Source organism: Galeopterus variegatus, unplaced genomic scaffold (assembly GCF_000696425.1).
Source record: "Galeopterus variegatus unplaced genomic scaffold, G_variegatus-3.0.2 Scaffold5692, whole genome shotgun sequence".
NCBI lineage: Eukaryota > Metazoa > Chordata > Mammalia > Dermoptera > Cynocephalidae > Galeopterus > Galeopterus variegatus.
This window is the reverse complement of record NW_007731803.1, coordinates 61,887-86,886: the sequence shown is the minus strand read 5'-3', so window position 1 is coordinate 86,886 and position 25,000 is coordinate 61,887. Positions and strand designations below refer to the sequence as shown.

Below are 25,000 nucleotides of genomic sequence, written 5' to 3'. Positions count from 1 at the left end.
GGATAACAATGTGCCTCCCCCCATGATGATAATACTTGAAACACTCATTAAGTTGGACAACCTACCTAAGTTAAAAAAAAAAAAAAAGGAAAGCAAAACACTCTATATTCCTTACATTTTTCATCATTAGTGATGCGTCTGTTTTTAATCCTCTTGCTTTTATAAAACCAGAGGTCAAATACATTATTACACTATCTAAGTCAAATAAAAATTAAATGTCATCCAGGGAAATAATCAGATTAGGAATCAATTGTCTCTTGTATGAAAAATATTTTTAAAGAAAAAGAAATGAAAACCTTGTGAAATAGGCACATGTCGAAAATGGGGTTAAAAAAATTTTAGACAATCCTCACAGTGACAGGCATGTTAGAAGAGAGACAGATGTTTGCTTACTCAATGAAATAGATCATCCCAGTGTCAGTGTAGGCCATTTCCCAGTTTTTGGGCAGTGGTTCCAGAGTCTCATCTTTCATCATATAATTTCTAAAGTCCATGGAGCTATTTGTTTGATTGTAACTTGGAACAGTCTTCATCCAGTCAGATGACTCAGAATGCCTCTCTCTGTTTTCTGTCATTGTTCAAAACAGAACGGTATGAAAAGTAGGTAAAGTTACATTCTTCAAACAGCCCTTTTCATTTCTAACAAAATGCCAAATACAACTATGCAAATTTCCTTGTGTATCACGTCCACATTTTGCTATAAATTTTGATGTAACAAATAAACATATTCAATTTTTTTCATTTACTAATTGACATTAACCCTATATAGAAACTCTGATGCTTATCTGGGAAAGAGGCAAAAAAAACAACACTAGAATCAATTTAGTATAAATCCTAACAGCAGTAGCAGCTGTGTGTCAGGCTCTATTTTAAGCACTTTACATATATTAACTCATAATCCTCACTACAAACCCTGTAAGTACCTATCATTACTATTCCCATTATATCGATTGAGAAACCTAAGGCACAAAGAGGTTAAAGTAACTTAGACAAGGTTACACAGCCAGTAAAGTGCAAAGCCAGGATCTGAACCTAATTCTATGCTCTTAACTGCTATACTAAGCTGTCCTGTACACGTTCAACGTAAGTCTTTAAATAATACTAATTTTAAAAAATCACACTTAATAGACTTCCTGCTATTAAACATAATTCTCTGTATGGTAATATTAAAAGCCTTTTAGAGTCCCAAAGCCCATAATGTACCTGAGAATACTAAAATTTGCTCACTGTCCTGTTAGTCCACGATCCATGCACTTATACCTTGTTTCTAGATCTTAAAAGATACTACATAATATATCACTGTAACAACTCCAAACTGCAGGCGATGCCTCAGAATCAGAGAATATGAGAAGAGGCCTTAGATATTAGATGTCATTCCCTGTAATACTTCAACTCCAACCATCCTTTATCCAACCAAGTCCTTCAACCCATTAATCCCTCCTACTTACTACATTTCACTGCTCCTCACCCTTTACTCATGTCCCCATTGTCCTGCTTATCCTTAAATTCCATGATCAACCACTATTATCACTCCCTTATAAACACTCCTGAGTCCTTTGCTCCGACCTAACTGCATTGTACCAGCCTGTCAAAACCATAACTCTGTTTAAATCCTACTCTCCACTACTCCATGCCACTCCATACAGCTTGAACACAGGCAATGCTAACTAGCTCGACTTAATATCATGATCACCAACCTCAAGTGGGAATTTAATGATGCACAACAATCATAGTAAATTTCTTTAGTCCATTCACTCTGACACTCTCCTAGATAACTATTTCACACTTTCTTTCTCCTTAAATCATTTACTACTTTACCCTTATCCCTAATATCGTTTGATGACCTCATTTCCTATTTCACTGAGAAAACAGAAGCAAGCAGAAGAGAACTTCCACAAACTCCTACCATCACATCTACACAGCACCTGTGTCCATTTACCCCACCATCTGTTACTATGGAAGAACTGTCTGTAGTCTTAGCTAAGGCTAACCTCCAATTATAAATTATATCTCATCCCCCTTTGCCTACAACAATTCTCTCACCCTCCTTCCTACATCACCAATCTTCCCTATCTATTAGATCACATCCACTCACATAAAAACATGTTATTTCTCCATTCTTTAAAAAGAAAATAAACAATTCTTTCTCCTCTAGCAACCATCCCTTTCTCTCCTCTTTATACCAAACCACCTTGAAAGAGTTCATACTTGCTACCTCCACTTCCACTCTTCAAATTTTCTCTGGACCTCACTCCAGCAAGACTTTTGAACTCCCATCAATAAAACTGTTCTTATCAAAGTCACCAATAACCTCTAAATCGCTAGACCCAATGATCAATTCTCAGTTCCCATCTTACTTGAGCTATCAGCAGCATCTGACATAGTTGATCACTTTCTTCCTTGCACTCAATAACCTTTTAACTGGTATCCCTTTTTTGCCCATGTCCTTCTACTGCCTACTGTCAATACAGTAGCCAGAATGAGCCTGTTAAAACCTGTTGTATAATGCTACTCTTCTACTCAAAACCCTATAAATATTTCTCATTCCTGAATAAAACCCAAAATTCTTCTAATGACCTACAAGATCCTATATAATAGGCAGTTTTCCCTCTCTTGCCCCCATCATTATCTGACCGACCTCACTGGCTACTATTCTATTCTACTGCTTTCCATCACTCTGCTCCAATCACATATAATGCGTTGGCCACATTATATCTAATCACATTGGTTTCCTTGCTATTATCTGAATATTCCAGGCATGCTCCCAACTCAGGGCATTAGTACTTATCGTTCCCTCTGTCTGCAATGATCCTCTGCCAGATATTTTGAGTTTACTCACTCATTTCTTTCAAGTCAATCTAAAATTGCAAACTTTGACCATCACTACTTCTTATGTACTTCCTCCACTGCTTTATTTTTCTCTTTAGTACTATCTAACACACTGTATACAAGGGTACTTCAAAAAGTTCATGGGAAGATTGTATTATCTTTTAATTCTATTTTTCTAGAAACTTTCTGAAGTACCTATGTTATTTGTTTATTTATCTTGGCCAGTTCTGTTTTTCCCACCAGAAGGTGAAGTCCATCAGGACAGGGTTTTTTTTTTTTTTTTTTTTTCTTGGCCAGTTCTTTTTTTCCCCCCAGAAGGTGAAGTCCATCAGGACAGGGTTTTTTTTTTTTTTTTTTTGTCTATTTTGTTCACTACTTTATTCCCAGCATTTAGAACAACGGCTAGCACTTAGTAGCCTAGCAGATGCTCAATAAATATTTGTTGAATGAATAAATGAATGAAAGACAAGATTTATTTTCTATAGAGAAAAAGTGATACAAAATAAAAGGCACCCAGTGTATACATCAAGCTGGAAGAGAGTTACATTCCTGGGAAATAAGTATGTTGGAGAAAAGCAAAAGCAACTACATGATCTATCAGCACCACACTCTCCCAAGTGAGCCACCGGCCAGCCCGCAACTACATGATCTGTAACACTTTTCTTAATATAGTTCCAAGTGACTAAGTAAAGGAGTTTGCTTAATAGCCAGTGACTTGGGAAGATGCTGCTTATATACCACCATCACCTGGAAAAAAATTTTTAGCATTATTACATAACATGTAATTCTATGTGGGCATATTAGCATTGTTTTTGGTTAATTCTTCAACCAGATATAAAATAAAATACATATTGGTATATACAAATAAACCTCTACTTACCTTCTTCCCTCTCCTACTCCCTAACAATTTTCTGATTTTTGAAGGCAGTGATTTTAGTCCCTAAAAGCAATACACAAAGCACATTTCCCCAACTTTGAATGGTAAGTTAACAACTACGGTTAGTACTTATTCAGAAAAGATGAAAGGTTTTTAGTCAGGTATTTTGTTATTTTTTTATTTAGATATTCTGAATATTTTCTCTTACAAAGAAATATATAATCCATGTAAGTGTCCTGTGGTATCTATACAGAAGAGGTAGTATACAAACTTCTTCCCACACACTCCTGGATATACTCTCATTAAATATTAACATCAAAGAATATGTAACATATGGTTTAACAACAGGCTAACATAACAAGCATAAACTATGAAGATTAAGGACAGGTTTACCTCTGAGGGAAATGTAGTAATCACTGAAAGGCTCTTCATTAGAAAGTTAAAAAAAAGAGCATTCTCTTTTCCCTCAAATCAAGAACATATAAATTCCCATACTGGGAAAGATTCATGGTCTCTAATCTGACTGTTCAGCATTTAAAAATGTTAAAATTTAATTTTATTTTTTAAATTTAAATTCAATTAAAAGCTGACTTCAACTTTAAAAGGCTCCATGATTTGATGATTTACCTTATCAACCCCTAAAGAATAAACGTGAATTCACCCAAACCTTTTTAAACCTGTTTTCAATCTTTACATCCAAATACATTGGGGTAGTTCATTTAACAGTTAACATACTACATGGCATAACTATGTGAGAAGTCAGGACTATAAAACAATTCATACTCAGGAGAATGAATACATTTAATATGAATGTATTAAAAGAATAAATATAATATACATAGCAAATTTTAATAACTGATGAAGGAAAAGATCAGGTACTTTGGGAAAACGATATGGAGATGTGTTTTTCAAATTTGGGAATATGATCAATATTTTTTTAGTTCCTACTATGTGCCAGGCGCTGTTTTTGGTGCAAGGGATATAACAATGAACAAAATAAGCAAAAAATTCCAGACCTTCTAAAGCTTACATTTGAGTTTTGAATGGAATTATTACAATAAATAGCATTGAAGTAGTTCAGCTGTAATTCTACAGTTTCCTAATCATACTCTCAGTTATAAGGGTAAGAATCTCCTAAACAATCACCTCATTACTAAGGGGTACTCAAAAGGAGCAGATTCTGCACCATTAAATTTTGGTTGGTTTTGCATTTAATGAAAAATATGGTAGTCATATTTGGAAATTTTCTTTGAATGGATTTAGAATTTAAAATCAAAATACTGCTAACAAACCTTTCAGATCATTTCTACTGGTGTATTGTATTTCCAAACCCTATGTACTTTGTTTGGGCTTTTTTTTTTTAAAAAAAGATGACCAGTAAGGGGATCTTAACCCTTGACTTGGTGTTGTCAGCACCATGCTCACCCAGTGAGCTAACCGGCCATCCCTATATGGGATTCGAACCCGTGGCCTTAGTGTTATCAGCACCGCACTCTACCGAGTGAGCCACAGGCCGGCCCCTAAAGGCTATATTCTAAAACATCTATATTTTGTTTATATCCTGTAAAGTAGGACTTAGGTGAATAAGATTCCCACACTTCAGCATCAGAGATAAATCTCAAATATTTTAGGCAGCAGGGTAATGGCATATTATTTTATTTTATTTTATTACTAATGATAGCTTATTATTGATTTCTCAAAATTGGGACAACTCACTTTAACTTACAGAATGGTTTTTGCTATATACCCAACCTTTTCAAAAAATTAGAATCCCATCACTTGTTTAGAATCTACCTGTGCTTTGTGAAAAATTTTAGTACTTCTAATTCAATGTCATAGTAAAGTCAACCTAGAAGATCAGTTAGAAGTTGTTCATCAACATACTAACCTGCATTTCCACTACCGTTAATAGCTTCCTTCTCCTCATCTTCCTCCTCTTCAGGAAGAGAGCTGTCCATTCTTTCCATCTTGCTTACAGATGTAGTTCGTTTTCTTTGAGATTCCGTGTCAAACTCATTATCAAAGAGGACCTGATCAACCGGATCTGGCTGGAAAGGGCTGGGTTCTGCTGGAGGCTTGGGAGTTCCATAGAAGTTTCCTGAAGTGGACAAAATAACAGCCGCTGAAAGTACTAATGTTGAATTGAGAAGACAATATGACTTAGTGTATGTCTTTGCCCTGCTTCTTACACTGAAGTTTTTGAATATCTACCATTGGCCAAAAGGAGGCCAAAGTACTCCGTATTGAGAGAGGGGGTAGAAATACAGAATGGAACTAATTTCTCAAGTGCCCTACACCATATATTACCTTACATTTAAATACTATTTGTACGAAGGCCAGGAAGTTGACTTCAGTAAATAGATTATTTATTCCCACAGGGTTTACATTACATGGGTTCTGAATTAGGGCTTCATTTGTAAATTTAAATACATCAATGCTCTCATGTAAGACTGACATAAAAGGGGGGAGTAAGGGAAGATAAAACTAACTCAAATAATTTTGTTCTAATATGTAACATAATAAACTATTTTGGTAAAATTAGGAAATATGTTGGCAAAAGTAAAGGTAAGAACTAACAAGTTTGTATAGAAATGTAGGCTGTTTATGTAAAGACAATTTTTAAAAGTTTTTCTGAGTATTCTAATTATATTAATGACAATTTATTGAGAAAATAGACATTAGAAGCATAATTCAAAATTGGGTTAATCTCAGGAAAGCAAGGAATACTCTAATTTTCTCTTAATCAGTAATCTTTGAGTTAAAATACTTAATTTGTCATGTAGCTCCCATTAGGCAGCCAAATACAAAGGAAAAGGATTCAACAGGTCTAGTTGCATTACCAGTCTGTGGCTTGACCTTGTGTAAATCATTATGTTAATGTTATGGAAAGATAAATATGGTTAGGGAGTAAAATACTCATAAACTGTTTTTTTGTTTTTGTTTTTTAAATCACATTTTCTAATCAAATTCCTTGGCTGCTAAGGAGGTAATTAAGATGATCACTCACATGAAGTAAATTAATAAGGTAGATAATGGATTTAAAGCATAGGTTGTCCCCCATAACAGTGAGACAAATCTAGAAATAACATAGTCTACCTTAAATAGTGCATGCTTTGAGCAGGAAATCATTAAGATGAATTCTTTTGAAGTCTGACTTTCAGTGGTAATTGTCATTAAAATATTCAAGGCAAAACAATGAAATCAAATAAAAAACTTTTCAACTATATCTTGTCTCTCTTCACTCAACTACCTACTCCCTTGCTTCCAAATCCATGTTTGAAATGGAGGTACTCCTGTCATTTGTATTAAAACAGAATAAACTTTCTGGCCCATAAGTAAAACAAAGAACCAATGAAAAAAAAAAAGCCAGTTTGCACTTCTCTGGGGCAGAGGGCATAGAAATTCTCCAAATAGAGGTTTGGTTAGGGAAAAGGAAGCTCTAGAATCTCAATTTTTCCAAAATAATAATAATAATGTACAATAATCACACTATCAAGGAATCTGGATGTACCATGACAGAAATAAAAAGTCCACTTTTTCTAAGGATGGTAGTAGTATTATTAGAAACACTAGAAATAAATTTTACTGTGAATTCTTAGTAATTACTACCTAACTCTAGGAAGTTTGATTTTTTTCCTAAGGGGAAAATCAGAAAAATGCAGGTAATTTTATGATTATTATCAATAATCACTGAGAAGATTTTAGGACTTCATAATATATTTTGGCAGTTTCCTTGTTAAAAAAGATACTGGGCTTAAAGTAAAAAAAGAAAACTAGCACTGTTTATAAATAAACTAGATCTATTTTTCTTAAGTCATTGGTAATATTCAGATTTCAAATATAGCAAGGTATAAAATTCCAAGGTTTGGGAACCCCGACTATAATTATTAACAGAAAAAAAGTTTTTCATCTTTTTAGAGCTGTTTTGGAAGTTTTTTTCCCTGTCTCAAGATTTTTTCATTTTTATAGTACAACTACTCGCTATTAAATATTTCAAATATATATAAAATTCAGATAATAGTGTTAGAACTATCTATTTTATTTATATAAACTTATTTACATAAAATATACGTATATTTATTTACTTACACACATTCTCCAGATATTAACTATTGCCAAATTTCTTTTAGAGCTCCTTTTTTTACTCTTCCAGCAAATACATATATGGTCACATGTGCAATGAAAGACTACCTGAGCTGTCCTGAAGCTGGTATGTGTCATTCCCCCAAATACTGTACACATCTAGGATGTACATATATATGTATCCATAACATCTAAATACCATTCTTTTCATAAAAGCTTCATAAAGTGTTTTCATAACATTTCATATTTTTTTGTAAATAGTATGTGTACTGTACATATCCTTTTGCAACTTTCTTTTTACACAATTATACTTCACGTTGATATATACACTTATAAATCTAATTCATTCAACTGATGTGTAACAGTCCATTTTTATGAGCAAATTAAAATGTATTTTACTCATTTACCTACTAAAGGAGAGTTGTTTCCATTCTGTCACCTTTTCTAATGGTGTTGTAATGAATATTCTGGTACATGTCTACATATGCACATGGGCAACAGTTTCTCTAGCATAGACATCTAGAGAGGGAACTGCAAGGTCAGAGTTATGTACATCTTTGAATTTACTAGCTATTGCCAAGATGCTCTCCAAAGGGATTGTACCATTTTATACTCCTGCTAGCAGTGTATGAGAGTTTCCATTTCTTGCAATTATCAGACATTAAAATGACTGCCAGTCTGAGGAGTGTAAAAAGATGTATAATTGGTTGTTTTAATTTGCTTTTCCTTTTAATTGGGCACACGGTAATTAATAACATGTCATACATCATTCTGTCACATACCAAGTTCTTATATTTAATGGAAGAAAATATAGAGGAATATCTTTGTGATTTAAGGGCAGAGTCTTAAACAAAACTTCAAAAGCACAAATCATAAGGAAAGCAATGATAAAACTGATACATAAAAATTAAGGATTTCTGTTTAAGGAAGAAACACAGGACAAGGTTAATATGTGACAGAATGGGAGAAAACATCTACATCCAATAAGAGATTAATATCTAAGGAATGGGGCCGGCCAGTTAGCTCATTTGATTGAGCATGGTGCTGATAACACCAAGGTCAAGTGTTAGGAGCCCTGTACTGGCAAGCTGCCAAAAAATACACACACACACACACACACGCGCGCGCGCGCGCGTATATCTAAGGAACGTCTGCAAACCAGAATGTGATTGGGATAACACTTTTCAAAACATGGACAAAACAAATACATGCACAATTTGTAGAAGTCCAAAAGACAAATAAGCATGTGAAAAAGATGCTCAAACTCTCTGATTTCCAGAGAAACTAAAATTAAAATGAGATCACTTCTGCAACCATTAGATTGGCAAATTATAAAACTGGGTAATGCCAAGTGTTGATGAGGATGTGCAGCTTTTACTATAGCTGCTACAGAAACACACATTGCTGCTGGGAATGTAGAATAGAGAGTTACTCAAAACTATTTCATCATATTACATATATGTACACTCTACAAATCAACAATTATGCTCTTGACTATATATTCCACAGACATTCTCATCCAGGTCTAAAAAAGACATGGGTAAGAATGTTCACTGAAGCTTTATCTGTGGTGATGGGGAGTTGAAAGTAATCTGGGAGACCATCACTAGAACAAGAGTTAAGCAATAAAATGCAATATATTCATAATATGGAGCACTATGCAGAAGTTAAAAGGAATGGATACAGTATAGTGACATGGATGAATCTTAAAAACAGAGTAATAAATGAAAACAGTAAAAAGATGAATGAGCTATATAAAATAGTTTGGATATAAATAATAAATATATGCATACAAGACATAATACACATTTTGCAAGAACACAACATACAAACAAAAACATACATATTAAATAAATCAGGAAAGTTAACTATAAGAGTGAGGTTTTCTTTTTTTTGTTTTTGGCATATAAGTAAAAACAAGTAAGTAGCTGTCATTTCCTCTGAGAAGTCTTCTCTAGCCACCTTATCTGAAGAAAATATTGCTTTCTTTAAATCTCTTGTTTTTGTTTCCTTCACAGCATTTCAGTTTAGTTATTTTGTTTTGAGAATGCCTTCTCCACTAATATGTGGGATTTATTAATGCAGTATCACTTCAATCTTGTTCATCACAGTATCCCTAGGCCCTCTAAGCACATAGTAGGTGCTTAATAAATGGTTGTTGAATGAATGAAACAGGATATAATAAATTAATAAATGAATGAATGAATGAGTTGCAGGAGCTAAGCCCACAAAAGTGTAGTTAGGTCAAACCTAGCAGGCAAAAGGAAATCACTGAAGGTTCTGAACAGAAGAGGAACATGATCAGAGCTGTGCTTGAGGAAGACCAGCATGACAGCAATGAGCAGGGTGGATTGGAAAGAGAGAAGAAACTGAAACAAGTGAGATTAACTGCAGTAGTCCAGACAGAAGATTGTCCAATGAGCCTACAGTGAGGTGGTGAAAGTGACAGTGGCTACAATGGAAGAAATGACTAGATTTGGTAACTGACTCAATGTAAATGTGAGAAAAAGGAGGAAGTAAATGAATGATTTCACTATTTTGAGCTCAAGGTACTGCTCAAGAGAAAAATAATAAAGAATTACTCTTTTGGATAGAACACAAACGTATATTGGGTGTGTTGAATTCAAGGTTAGATATTTATTGAACACTATCTCTAGGCACTGAAGATAATATCACGTAAGAAAGACACTATCACAGAGCTTGTGAAAAAAGGCAATTATAATAGCGTGATAAAACAACAATGGAAAAGTATAGGGTGCTGTGGCAGTGGATAAGCTTGCCAGTGAAGGGTGTGTTAGATAAGGGGAAAAAATTGGATCTAAAATAGAATCATTTAAGTTGATCTCAAACGTGTACTTCCCGGAATCAAGTGGGTAGAGCAAACAGAGAAACGAAAAGAAAACCAATTATTCTGTTTTTGTCGTCTTTTTTCCCAATTCTCTTTTCTCCAAGATAGTCAAGGTACATATAGGTTTTTTAAAGTATACAGATTTTGGATTCCCAACCACAAATAAAAAGCAATCCACAAATATGTGTTAAGTTCATATGATGAATGTGAATTATTATTGAATACGCAAACTAGCCAGTTTGACTGATTTTTAGCATATTGTTCAAAATCAACTTTATAATAAGATAGAAGGTTTTTGCTCATTATATAATCCCACTTTAATTAGTAAGTTACAAATCTCCTAATGAAAAGAAAATTTTCCCAAAAACTGAGAAGAAAAACACCCAGTTAAAAAATGTATCTTACTGATCAAATTCCCTCAGAAATAATTCCAGTCATTCAGATAGTTTTCTGGCTGGTGGTGTTAGTATTTGAGGACATACCGTCATATGTTCCACTTTCTAACAATGCTCCACTCTCTTCCAGTGCTTTGAACTGTTCAACAGAAATGAAATTATAGTCCACCCCTGGTACTTCCCCATCCCTGGGGGCCCTTGTTGTGCCTAAGGAAAAAAAAAAGAGAAAAAAATAGGTTGTAAAATGCTTTTAAACCTACAAAATATTCAGAGTAATAGAAAATTCATTCTACAGAGAACACATGAGAGACACAGACTATTGAATATACTGTACCTGCTAGAATAAGGATCGGAAAATTTTAGGCAACTTAACTTTATTTAGGTGAAAGGACAAGAAATAATGTAGGATGAGTAAATATACTTGATAAAATCTACAGATAACCATGAAATTCAAAACTACACAAACTCTAAAATAATTTTAGTGTCAAAGAAGGCTTAATTTCCCAAGACATAATAATTAATTAATGGTAGTTGAGGTTTAGAAAGAATTAACAGCAAGAAGGAGAGATAAATCCACCAATGATAGACTTCGTTCCCCCCACCCCAACTCAAGTAAGGTATAACTGACATATAAAAATTTTATATATTTGTGGTGTACAACATGATGTTTTGATATTTATATACACTGTGAAAGATAGACTTTCTTTTAAAGTAGTTATCCTATGTATTTTTTTCTTCCCTAGCATAAATGTAAAACTAACATTCTACTTACTGGAGTCATGAACAACAAAAAGAAAAAATTCTTATAAGTTCTTTTAATAAATTTTATTTTAAAAACTTGGACAAATACTGATTATAAATTTATTTTGACTGATGAATAAAAAGCTTAAGACAGGTATTTACACATTGCTCCTTAGCCATTATTCTTTACAAGTAATTTCAAATAATTAAGCAGTAAGTAAACTGTTTTATAAAATTGACTATAGTAACAGATCACTCAATTTCTATATATTAAGGAATTCATGCTAAAAAAAATCTTTCTTTCAGATCCAAGGTAAAAATTCAGTTTATGGCAGCATTGCTCCATTTGACTAAATTTTACTAACCAAGAATCAATCACTTTTATAAACTAATATTAGAAATGTCCCTTCAAGTACTACAGAACATAAAAAGAGATTCAGCTTTTTAGCTGGGAATAGAGTCTAGGATATGGCAGCAAGTCCTGTGCAAGGATGCCTTTCAAAACCCTGAATAGGAACCCACTTAGGTTCCTATTCAGTAATGGCTCCAAGTAGGAGTACTTCCTCCAACTAGGAAAGTTGAGTTAGTCACCTTAGGCTCTTCATTCTACTCCATGTCCAGTCACCAAATCCAGTTGATTTCATCTCCTAAATACCTCTTGACACTTCTCTTCATTCCCACCATCACCTAATTCATATCATTATCTGTGGCCTGTATTGTTGTTGGTCCCCCCCAGGTCAACCCTTGCCTCTCCATGGCTACACCCCCACCCAAACTGCAGCCAGTAACTTTTCTAAAACAACAATGGGTGGTGGGGAGAGAGGGGGGAGAGGGCGAGATGACTTTTTCTAAACCTGCCAATGGCTTCCCATGATCCTAGGCATAAAATCCAGACTCTATAACAACACACTTTACAAGGCCCTTTGCAATCTGGCCCCTGGCTACCTCTCCCGCTTCCTTCTTGACTCACTATTTTCACATTCTAGGCTTCAGCCTTAATAGATTTTTTCCAATTCTTTTAATGTTCCTTGCACTCATTTACCTAGAGGACTCCCTACTTCCTCATCTATTCTTACCTCAGCAAGTGAGTGCAAGGAACTCCCACCCATCCTTCAGGTCCCGACTTAGAAAGTTTATCTTCAGAGAACCTTCCCTGATTTTGGTGTATAGTAGGGTGATATGCAGAAACCATGTCTATTTGGTTCAGAGTAATAGCTCCAAGTCTTGGCATAATGGAAGGATCATAGTAGGTACTCAATATACATAGCTGTCAAATAAATTAAGTGAATTTCAAATAAATGCAATTAGAATAGTGCTTGGCAATATGCTATTATTATTATTATAAATTAATTCATGGGAAACTCTTCATTGCTTCTACTTTTTAGTTGCACTACATTCTGTTATATTCTTTAATGTGAAAAAATCCACAAAGATGATGATAATACATTAATTTACATAAAGATCTGAGAAAATAATAATTAAGCCAACATTCTATGCAACAAAGATGGCTGAATTTCCCCCCCTCATTTTTTTATCCAACTTTTTCTAAAAGTGAGCATTTCTTTATCTGTTTCTATATCACAGAGGATATAAAATCCAGAAAACATAATTTCCATTTTTTCTTAGTGTAAAACATTTTTTCATTTTCAAAGTTTTGTTTCTCATATACTGACCAAAACTACATTGTTAGATTCCCTAAATCAACAGCTTTTAGCTCCATATTAAATAAAAATTAACATTAGAAGGTAAATTCAATGATTAAAATTATAATTTATAATTACCTGTGGTACATGGAAAAAACATGGCCACAATATTTTAAACCTCCTCCCATGAAGAGATGGGGCTTGTTGCCTCATCCCCTGAATCTAGACTACATTTATGACCTGCTTTGATTAATTTAATGTGGACAACATGATGTTGTACAAGTTCAGGAATTATAAACTTCCATCTTCACTCTCTTGGGATGCTTCCACCACCATGCAAAGAAGTCCATGCTAGACTACTGAATGATAAGAGCCCCAGCCAACAAGCCCCAGACACATGAGTGAGGCCATCTTCTCCCCTCCAGCCCCATTTGAACTGCTGATGACTGCAGCCACATGAGTGATCCTGGCTGAGTCCAGCCAACACATGGAATCATGAGAAAAAAACACATGATGGTGATCTTAAGGGACTAAGTATTAGGGTAGCTGGTTATGCAGCAAAGGCTAATTGAAATAGTATACACATACACTCTACTATAAAATGTAATGATAACATAAACCCAAATTTAAGAGCAAACCACATTATAGGTAATATTATAAAAAGGTGGCCAGTTAGCTCAGTTGGTCAGAGCATGGTGTTAAAATATCAAGGTCAAGCGTTCAAATCTTTGTACCCACCAGCCACTAAAAAGAAACCAACAAAACGTTGTTGATGGGGGGAGGGGGACAGAGAGAGGGGAGAAAAGGAGAAATTGGTAAAGGGACATGAAAACCAACTACATTATATAGTGATAACTTAAATAAATAAATAAGGTGGCTCTGGGGGAGGAAAAATAAAGCACTGACCCAAGGGGCAAGAGGAACTCTGTTTTAGTCTTGGATTATTACTAATGGTACAATTTGGAGCAAGCACTTAATCTCTCTGGGCTTCATTCTCTTTCTGCAAAGTGGTGTTGAGCAAGATGATGTTCATGATTCTGTCCATTAATAGATGTGAATGTTAATTCTCTTTACAAAGTATTACATTCTCCCCCAAAACCATATAACTTCTCACACATAAAAAGTTCCCTTCCTTTCCCTACCCCATAGCCTTCAGCATTCCAGAAAATTTATCTTTATATTCTCCTGATATACAATATATTTTATGTAAAGCTTTCTATACCCTTTCCCTGCAAGGTTACCACTACCTTTCTCCTTTTTACACAAAAATTTCTGCAAAGAGTTCTGTTTACTCATGGTCTCCAATTCCTCCCCTTTCATTCTCTCTTGAGCCCAGTAAGATCATTGCCCCAACCATTTACTGCAACAATTTGCTATGATCAACAGCAGTCTCCACTTTGCTTACTAACTCAATGTTTTAAGTATTAGTCCTCATATTATCTGACCTATGAAAAACATTTGATACAACTGATCATTCCCCCTTTTTTCTTTTATTCTAAAATATATAGGAAAGTACATGAAATATATATGTAAAGTTTAACAGCTAACTATAAGCAAATCCATCCATTATCAAGACCCAAAAGCCTCCTTGTGCACCTCACATTATAAACCTCTCCCTCCATTCCCAAAGGTAACCATCATCTTTACATTTGTGATGATTTCCTTTCTTTTTCTATGGTTGTACCAACCAAGAGATGCATTTTTAAGCAACATGGCTTAGTTTTGCCTGTTTTATAATTTCATGTGAATGGAATCATACAATATGCATCCTCCTGTGTCCATACCAATACTCGTTATCAGGTTTTAGAATTTTTGCTAATATGATGAGTGTGTAAAGGCATCTCACTCTGTATATTAATGTGCAACTGCCTTATGAAATTACACATTCTTGTTCATATATTTACTGGCCATATAAATTTCCTGTGTTGTGAAGTGGCTGTGTAAGTCTTTTTCCACTTCTCTATTGGGTTGTGTGTCTCTTCAAAATTGATTTGTAGTTCTTCAGATTCTGGATACTATAGTACATTATCAAATCTAAGAAACCAACAGCTTCTAAAATGCACTATTATTTTATTTCTAAGAAAGAAAAAAGCCCTGGCAATTATAATTGAAAGATTCCATCTATTTTAAGGTACATCCCAATTGCAGAGATGTTAAAATATGAAATATTGCCTTAGTATTGATGAAGTACTGTAGCCCTTTGTTAAATATATGTTGCCAATAGGGCATTTCTGTGAAATATGCTTTCTTGAAACAGCACTTTCTGCAAAACCGTGCACCAAAAATAATAGAGATTATGGAGAAAATAGGGTCAAGGTTAACCTCTAAAAACCTATTGCAACTTTGTAACCAGAATACAAACAAAATTAATAACAATCTTAATTAAAAGTATTAATACAGCTTAAAAGACACATAAAATTCCTAATAAAAATAGTTGAGTCGATAAAATACTTTGTTTTTTAAAAATGAAAATAAATGAAAAGAAAAGGTAGATCGACAGAAAGGGGTGTAAGGAAGGGCCAAGGCTACTGAATAATGAAGACAGGGAAAATTGTGCAATATATAATTTTTAGAGAGAACACATGGTCGAACTGAGAAAAGATGCCAAGCTAAAATGAATGGGCATCACGTATACTACCATATTCTTCCTCAGCTGCATCATTCAGCTGTGTTTGCTTATTCTGTTTACTTGCTGCTATTTGATGATACAAAACATTAGCTTGCTGAGGAAAATGGCATAAGAACCAATACAACCTCAGTTAAATTGACATCATTCTCTTATTTACCAATAACATATGAACTTATCTTCATTTCAGAAACAAATGTAGTAGAACAGACAGTACATTCTCCCACTCTGTGATTTTCTTTCCACTTTTTTTTTTTAAAAAAAAAGGTCTTTGATGACATAAGTTCTTAATTTTAATGTACTCAAATTTAGCAATCCTTTCCTTTATAGCTAATGGTTTTTGTGTTTAGTTGAAGAAATCATTCCCAAGACCATGGAGACATTCCATATTCTTTTAAAAAAAGCATTACAATTTTGCCTTTTACACCTAGGATTTTAATACATTAAAATAGATGGGCGGGGGGTGGTGTGGGGGTGTGGGGGGTGGCAGCAACTGATGCAAGGTAGCAGTCCAATTTTGTTTTCTTCCAAATGACTACTCAACACAATCTATTGAAAAGTCAATTTTCCCTCTTATTAACCACAGTACTTCTGTCATAGAAAACACCCATATAAGATTGGGTATCTATTATTGGGCTTTCTATTCTATTCCATTTATCTCCTGACCATTCCTGTACCATTATTTCAGTGCTATAATTACACATTTTTCATGATAAATCTTAATATATATAGAACATGTCTACCTATTTTGTTTTTTATATTCATATCCTTTCCATATACAATCTAGACTCAGATAAACATGCTAAAAAGTCTGGAACTTTTATGGAATTAGATCAAATCTATTAATCAAGTTGAGGAGAACAGACATCTTCACCACACTGAGTCTTTAATCCATAAACAAGAAATCTCTGTCAATATATTTAGGTCTTCTTTAGTGTGCCTTAATTTTATCCTATGGAGGTCTTACACTCATTTAGAGGTTAATTTCTAGGCACTTCAAATATATATATGCTCTTATAAATGATACCTTTTTGTAAACTTTCATTTTCTATTGTTGATGGTACAAAAGAATACAATTGTGGGGATTTATTTGGTCATTTTATTGAGGTATAATTTACCTATAATAAAATACACTAATTTTAACGTACAATTCTCTGAGTTTTGGGAACCATCATCCCCAAAAGTCTTCTTGGGCCCCTATGCAGTCCCCCACCCCATGGCAGCCAATGACTTGAGACCTCATGTCACTATAATTTTGTTTTTAATAGAATTTCATATAAATGGAATCATACATTAATTTGATGACAGTAGTAGTTTTTGTTTGGCTTCTGTAACTAAGCATGACACTTTTGAGATTCACCTATGTTGTTCAATTTCTTTTTACAAATAAGATCATGTCACCTGCAAATAAAGGTCATTTTAATTCTTTTCCAACTTAGATGCCTTTTATTTATTTTTCTTGTCTGATTACTCTCGCTAGAATTTCCAGTACTATGTTGAATAGTAGTGGCAAGAATGGGCATCCTTGCCTTGTTGCCTGATCTTAGAGGAAAAGCTTCCAGTCTTTCCCCGTTGAGTAAGATACCAGCTATTGTCTTTTCACATATAGCTTTTATTATGTTGAGGTAGTTTCCTTCTATTCCTGATTTGTTTAGTATTTTTATCATAAAAGGGTAATGAATTTTGTCAAGTTTTGTTTCTACATTAAGATATTAATGTGGTGTATTATATTGAGTGAGTCTTGTATGTTGAATGATCCTTGCATTCCAGCCATAAATCCCACCTGGTCATGATGTAGTATACGATCCTTTTAATGTGCTATTAGATTCAGTTTGATAATATTTCGTTTAGAATTTTTGCATTAATAATCATCAGGGATATTGGTCTGTAGTTTTCTTTTCTTGTGTCTTTGTTTGGTTTTGGTATCAGAGCAACACATTTAAATGAGTTTGGAAGAGTTCGAGAAAGACTGGTGTTAATCAGTGCTAAATGTCTGGTAGAATTCTCCAGTGAATCCATTTGGTCCTCAGCTTCTCTTTGATGGGAGGTTTTGATTACTGCTTCAATATCCCCACAGTTTTAGGTCTTTTCAAATTGTTTATTTCTTCATGATTCAGTCTTGGTTGGTTTATATTTCTAGGAATTTGTCCATTTCTTCTAGTTAACCATTTTGTTGGCATATAATTATTCATAGTAGTCTCATAATTCTATTTCTGTGACATTAATTGTAACATCTTTTCTTTCTTAGTCTAGCTGAGGTTCTGTCAATTTTACTGATCTTTTCAAACAACTAGCTCTTGGTTTTGTTGATTTTTTTTCTATTGTTTTTCTGTTCTCTATTTATCTGTGCTCTAGTCTTTATTTTTCTACTGACTTTAGGTTTGTTTTTTCTTTTTTCTATTTCCATGATGTGTAAGGTAAGTTTGTTGATTTGAAATTTTTCTTCTTTTATAAGGTAAGTGTTTACTGTTGCTTTCACTGCATCCCATAAGTTTTGGTATGTTGTATCTTCATTTTTATTTGTCTCCAGATATTTTCTAAATTTTATTGTGATTTCTCCTTTTGTTCCTTGGTTGTTTAATTTCCACATATTTGTGAATTTTCCTGTTTTCCTTCTGCTACTCATTTTAGTTTCATTCCATTATGATCAGAGAAGATACTTTGTATAATTTAAATCTCAAATTTGTTAAGACTTATTTTGTTGCCTAAATTGTGGTCTATTGTGAAGAATGTTCCCTGTATGCTTGATAAGACTATGTATTCTGCTGTTACTGGGTGGAATGTTCTATATATGTCTGTTATGTCCATATGGTCTATAGTATTGTTTAAGTCCTCTGTTTCCTCATTGATCTTTTGTCTTGTTCTACTTAACTTCCTTTTATTGCTTAGAGGCATTATGAATATACCAAAACTTGATTATCCATTTACCATTGATGAACATTTGGCTGTTCTCAGATTTTGGCTATTAAAAAGAAAGCTGCTATAAACCTACAAGTCTTTGGGAAGACATATATTTAAGTTTATGTTGGGTTAATACTTAGGAGTGGAACCTGTGGTTTAACTTCATAAGAAAATTTCAAATTACTTTCCAAAGTAGATGCATCTCTTTGCAATATATGACAGCTGCAGTTGATTTACATTAGTGATTCCATGTAGGAATTCCTTTCTGGAGTTTCTTGGGAAATTTCCTTTTTCAAAATCCCAAGAAAAATCAGTTGATGGGGACAATGAGAGTCTCCTATATGAATTAAAGGTTAATAATTTGAAATAGAGGCTTTACTGATTTAAAGGAATCAACTGATATCAATTAAAAGAAAAAGCAGGAAACACTGAAAAGTAGAATCAAATGTTAAGGATGACATTTCCAGGAACCGGGAGACAAGCACATGGGGGAGCGGTAGTCACAACCTACTAAGACTTAACTTACTTTCAGCTGTCCCCACGTTATATGTGTGTGATCATGATCCTATCTGCTAAAGGTGGGTCTTTCTCACAAAAACAATATTAATAAGATTATATGTATATTATAGTTTATATAAAACCTGTGAGTGGTATTCCAAGAAATAACAAGCTTTGGAAGCTAAATAAGTCCTTAAATTGGTAGTTTCAACACATGACTCTGTACTGCTGTTAACCTTGCTGGGAGATCTGAATATTTGGTTATCTGAATACTATCCAATAATATTCTCTGGCATTTTCCACTGTTTCAGTATTTGCTACAAGCTTCAGTGCTTTGTAAATGCTTTAACAGAAGAAATGCAAAGAGAAGTGGATGTTGTTGTAGAACACTCTAATATGAAATCAGAAACTGATCTAAAATCTGAAGTAAAAGCAATATAGATTTCAATTACAAAACCAAAATCAGAAGAAGTGGATAAAATATTTTCATCATTAAAAAAGAAAACAAGAATATATAAAGTAACATACATCTAATGCCTAATTTGAAGATGCTTTTGGACATACTCTTAACAATTTAATGAATGTCAATGCAAAATGAAAGAGATTTTTTTTCTAAGTGTGAAATATTTGTCACCAAACAACGATCAAGACCATTGGATAATGCAAATGATGCTTTGTGTGCTCTGAAATTTCATTTTTGAAGTGAAAAATTCAAATACAAAACGTGTGTTATCTTTCAAAATTTAAATGATTTTTATTTGGCATTTATTTTGTGTCAGTGTTCCCTTCTTTTAAGGTTTTCATTATCAAATGTATCAGATAGAGATCACTTAAAATGTTATTAAAATCTTTTTATATTAGTTCATAATAATAATAAACCATTTGATTTTATCTTGCTATTTTCTCTTTGTAAGCACTTGGAGCACTCAAGAGAATCCATCCCACACCACTGTTCATAGCCATTATTTCCTCTATAACAGTCAAGTGCAGCAGTCGTTAGGGCTCTCAAAGTACTGGGTTCATTGGTACTTCTTCACAATCAACCATAGGTCATAATGTGATCAAGATGTGATGCCATGGCTTGTCATGAATTACAAGCATCCTACTTTCCATTTGAAGGAACTCGGCACTGTGCTCGAGCCTGACTATACAATCAATACCAACTTCAAAATTCCTTCTTGGAGAGTCTGTCTCCTGGGATCACTACCAGTACCAGTTCTGCATCAGTCAGTATCTAGACAAGAGAGAGAAACTCCATGGTGATTTGAACAGGGAAGGTTTAATATAAAGAATTATTAACTATTTACAGGCAATTAACTAAGTGGAAATAAAAGAGAAGTCTAAAGAATACTACCCTAGAGCTGAGGGAGAATACCCAAGTAAGGAACAAACTTGGAAGGGAGAGACCTTCCAACCCTTGCAAAGTCCAGCATGCAAACCTCATTGAAGAGGGTGTGGTAACAGCCTACTGGATGGTGGAGAATTTTGCTGGGTTGCCTGGGGACAGAGCTGGTTCACAGAAGGCTAGCAGGCATAGGTACTGATGATATTCACCAGCAAGCTGCCTATGGCAGTGGTGGTAGTGTTTTGAACTTAATACAAAACCAGCTGGGACACTGGCTGGACTTGGCAGAAACCCACTGGAAAACTTGCAGGGAATGTTGCTAAAATCTGAGAAGCTAGCTGGGCTGTCCATAGAACTCATTAGGAAACTGCTAGGAAGTCAGCTGGTATACTGATAGAACTCATAAAGCCACCTATGAGGGTGTTGCTGAACTTGCTGCTGGGAAGCCTCTCACAGGTGTGCCACTGGACCTACCCTGGAAAGCTGATTGCTGGGGTACTGCTGAGACTTTCTGGATATCTTTTTGCTAGGAATGAGCAAAAAGAAAAAGACACACCGGGACAGAAAAAGAAGCCTCTTCTTCCTCCAGTGTCCTTTACTGACAAAGCTTAGCACTGTGCCAGGAGACAGGACAGAAATGTTACAGTATCAAGAGCAGGCAAAAAAGAGTAGATTCTTTGCCAAGAGGCAATGAGTAATAAATGGCAGACTAGTCTTCTGAGAGATTCTACCATGAATGGGAGTTGAATTTTGTCAAATGATTTTTCTGCATCTATTCAGATCATATGGTTTTTCTTTTCTAGTGTGTTACCATATTAATTTTCAAATGTTACAAAGACCTTGAATTCCTGGGACAAACCAAACTTGGTCATAATGTATTATCCTTTTATATATTGCTATATACTGATTTGCTAAAATATTATTAAGAATTTTTGAGTCTATGTTCATGAAAATTTTGGTCCAATGTTTTCTTTTAATAGTGCTCAAATTACAGAATGAGTTGTGTGGAGTGTACTATCAAGCAAATATATTTCACCAGGCCTAGGTTCTTGTATTTTCAGGTTTAGTCTAACTTCTTAAAAGTACATATAAAATGTTGACCTTGCAAAAAACAGGAAATTTTCCCCAGGCTATAGTCTCTGTTGTAAGATAAAGAATTATAACACAGCAAGGTTGCTGGTTCAAAGACAGACAAGTTACTGATTGATATGTAAAGATACTGGGAAGATGTTACAGAGAAGGAATGTTTGCTAAGATCAAGCTTTTGTTGGTGGATCACTTAAATTGCTTTATGGAATGTCACTTTGCTTGTTTTACTGAATGTTACCAGCTTACATTGTTAAACTATAACCCCACCTATGTTCTCTTCCTGTAACTTCTTGGCCTGGAGAATAAATGCAAGAAGAGAACCCCAATTCGTGGTTAATTTCCCAGATGGAAGGAATGCATCTCTCTTGAGGATTCTGGGAGATTAACCACTTAGGGGCTTCTCACTGTTCAGAAAAGATGGGCTTTGCGTAATCCTTTGCAGCTCCGTTACCCAGTGGAAGAGGGGTGACAAATCCGTGGGAGGCAAAGCAACAAGTTGGGAAGTGTTCCCTACTCTATTTTCTAGAAAAGTTTGTGTAGAATTGGTATTATTTCTTTCTTAAGTGTTTGGAACAATTTACTAGTACCATCTGGGCCTGAAGTTTTCTTTATGGGACAGTTACAAACTACAAATTCAATTTCTTTAACAGAGAGTGGGTTGTTCAGGTCATCTATTTATTCTTGAGTAAGCATTGGTAGTTTTTGTCTTCCAAGGAATTTGTCCATTTCATCTAAGTTTGTTGAGTTTATTGGCATAAAGTTGTTCGGAATATTCCTTATCATCTTTGTAACAGCTGTAGGATTTTTGGTGATACCATCTCTCTGATTCCTGATATTGTTAATTTGTGTTTTCTCTTTTTTTTTTCCTGAGCAGTCTGCCTAGAAGTTTATCAATTTTATTGATCTCAAAGATAAGCTTTGGGTTTCATTGATTTTCTCTATTTTCTATTTCATTGACTTCTGCTCTTATGTTATTTCATTCTTTCTGCTTAATTGGGGTTTACTTTGATCTTCCTGTTTTAGATTCTTATAGTAGAAGTTTAGATCACTGATTTGAGATCTTTATTATTTTCTGATATAAGTATTAAATATTATAATTTCCATCTAAACACTGCCCTAGCTACATCCTACAAATTTTGATACATTGTGTTTGATATGTTTCGATATGTTGATATGTATGATATTTTGTAATTTCCCTTGTTATTTATTCTTTGGAATAAAAAGGTTATTTGGAAGTATGATATTTAATTTCCAAATATTTGGAGATTTTCCAGATATCTGTTAATAATTTCTAATTTAACTCCATTAGGGTCAGATAATATGTTTTGTATGATTTAAAACCTCTTAAATTTATTGTCTTGTTTTACAAGGGTCCAGAATATGAGAGTACTTCAAAAAGTTCATGGGAAGATTCATATTACCTTTTAATTCTATTTTTCTACAAACTTTTTAAGTACCCTTATATGTTCTATATTTGTAAATGTTCCATGTGCACTAGAGAATAATGTATATTCTGCTGTTGCTGGGTGGCATGTTCTAATAAATAGCAATTAGGTTAACCTGGTTGAAAGTGCTATTTGTGTTTTCTATTACATTACTGATTTTTTGCTTAATTTTTAAATTAATTACTAAAAGAGGGCACTGAAATCTTGAATTATAATTACAAAGTTGTGTATTTTCCTTTCAGTTCTATCACTCTGGTATCATTTCCCTTCTACCTGAAGAATTTCTTTTAATGTTTCTTATAGTGCAAGTCTGGTGCTGAAAAATTCCCTCACCTTTTTTGGTCTGAAAAATTCTTTCTCTTTCATTTTTGAAGGATATTTTTGTTGTATATAGAAATCTAGATTGGCAATTTTTTCCTTGCAGCATGTTCAAGATGCCATTTGATAGATTCCGGCTTGTACAGTTTCTGTTGATATGTCTTTAGTCATTCTTTGTTTCCTTGCATGTAATACATCTTTTTCTTTCTCTGTCTGCCTTTTGCATTTTCTCTTTACCACTGGTTTTCAGCAGTTAGATTATAATGTGCCTTGGTGTGGTTTTCTTTATGTTTCTTCTGCTTGGGATATACTGAGCTTTTAGATCTATGGGTTTATAGGTTTCATAAAATTTGGAAAAATTTCAGTCACTATTTCTTTAAGTATTTTTTCTGCTTCCCCCATTTTGGTTTGATATTGTGCTATAGGTCAATATGGACGGATCATAGTCCTGTTCCACCTATATTTCAGTATCTGAAAATAGCTTTTAGATATATCTCGTCTAATTTCTAGTTGTTTACAATAAGAGGGTAAATACAGTATCAGTTAGTCCTTCATGGCAGAAGTAGAAATCTCTCTGTTTTTGGTTGCACAAACAAACAAACAAACAAAAAAAGGTTAACTTTTTCAGTCTTTTTCCTCTCTGTGCTACAGTCTGATTAGCTTATATTGCTATGTGTTCAAGTTAAATGACCTTTTCTTCTGCAGTTTCTAATCTGCTGTTAAGCGCATCTAGTGAATTTTTAAGTCCCATTTAGTTCTTTTTTATATATTTCATTTTTCTTCATTATGTTCATGTTTTCTTTTCAATCCTTGAGTATATTTATAATAATTTCAAGTTTCCTGGTAAGTTAATGCCATCATTTATGCCATTTCTATTTCTTTTTTCTACCCACTGACTTTTAGTTTGATTATGGGTCATATTTTCCTGCTTTTTTGCATGTCTAGTAATTTCTTATGCTAGACATTGTAAATATTATGTTATTCAGTGTCTCTTTAAAAAATATTGATATTTTTCCTTTTTTTTTGGTTAGCAATTAAGTTACATGCATATCCACTTGATCCTTTTGGGGCTTGCTTAATGGCTTTGTTAAAGAGGAACTAGAGGAGCTTAGTCCATGGCTATCTATGGCAATTTTAGCATTACTAGTGAGTCACGACCATTATGGGGTCTCTCCATTTAGGCTTTTTGTTTTTTTTTTTTTTTTTGTCTTTTTCCGTGTCCGGCAACGGATCGCAACCCTCAGTGTCGCCCCCGTACCGGACCGGGACCGGCAACGGGACTGCAACCCTCGGTGTCGCTCCCGCGCCTTGCTCAGCCAGTGAGCGGGAACCGGTCTGTATGTGGGATCCGAACCCTCGGGC

The 25,000-nt window shown here is 34.2% G+C and overlaps 1 protein-coding gene across 1 annotated transcript in view; it reads right to left on the bottom strand.

The window, feature by feature from the left end:
• LOC103605271 (membrane-associated guanylate kinase, WW and PDZ domain-containing protein 3) overlaps positions 1 to 25,000 on the bottom strand; it is a gene marked incomplete at its 3' end in the record, with an annotated part of 87,525 nt that overhangs the window by 55,895 nt on the left and 6,630 nt on the right. The window contains exons 3-5 of the mRNA XM_008589848.1: positions 11,120 to 11,239; positions 5,595 to 5,804; positions 394 to 568 (exon numbers count right to left, since the gene is read on the bottom strand). Coding sequence (XP_008588070.1) covers positions 394 to 568; positions 5,595 to 5,804; positions 11,120 to 11,239 — 505 coding nt within the window. The remainder of the gene's footprint in view (positions 1 to 393; positions 569 to 5,594; positions 5,805 to 11,119; positions 11,240 to 25,000) is intronic.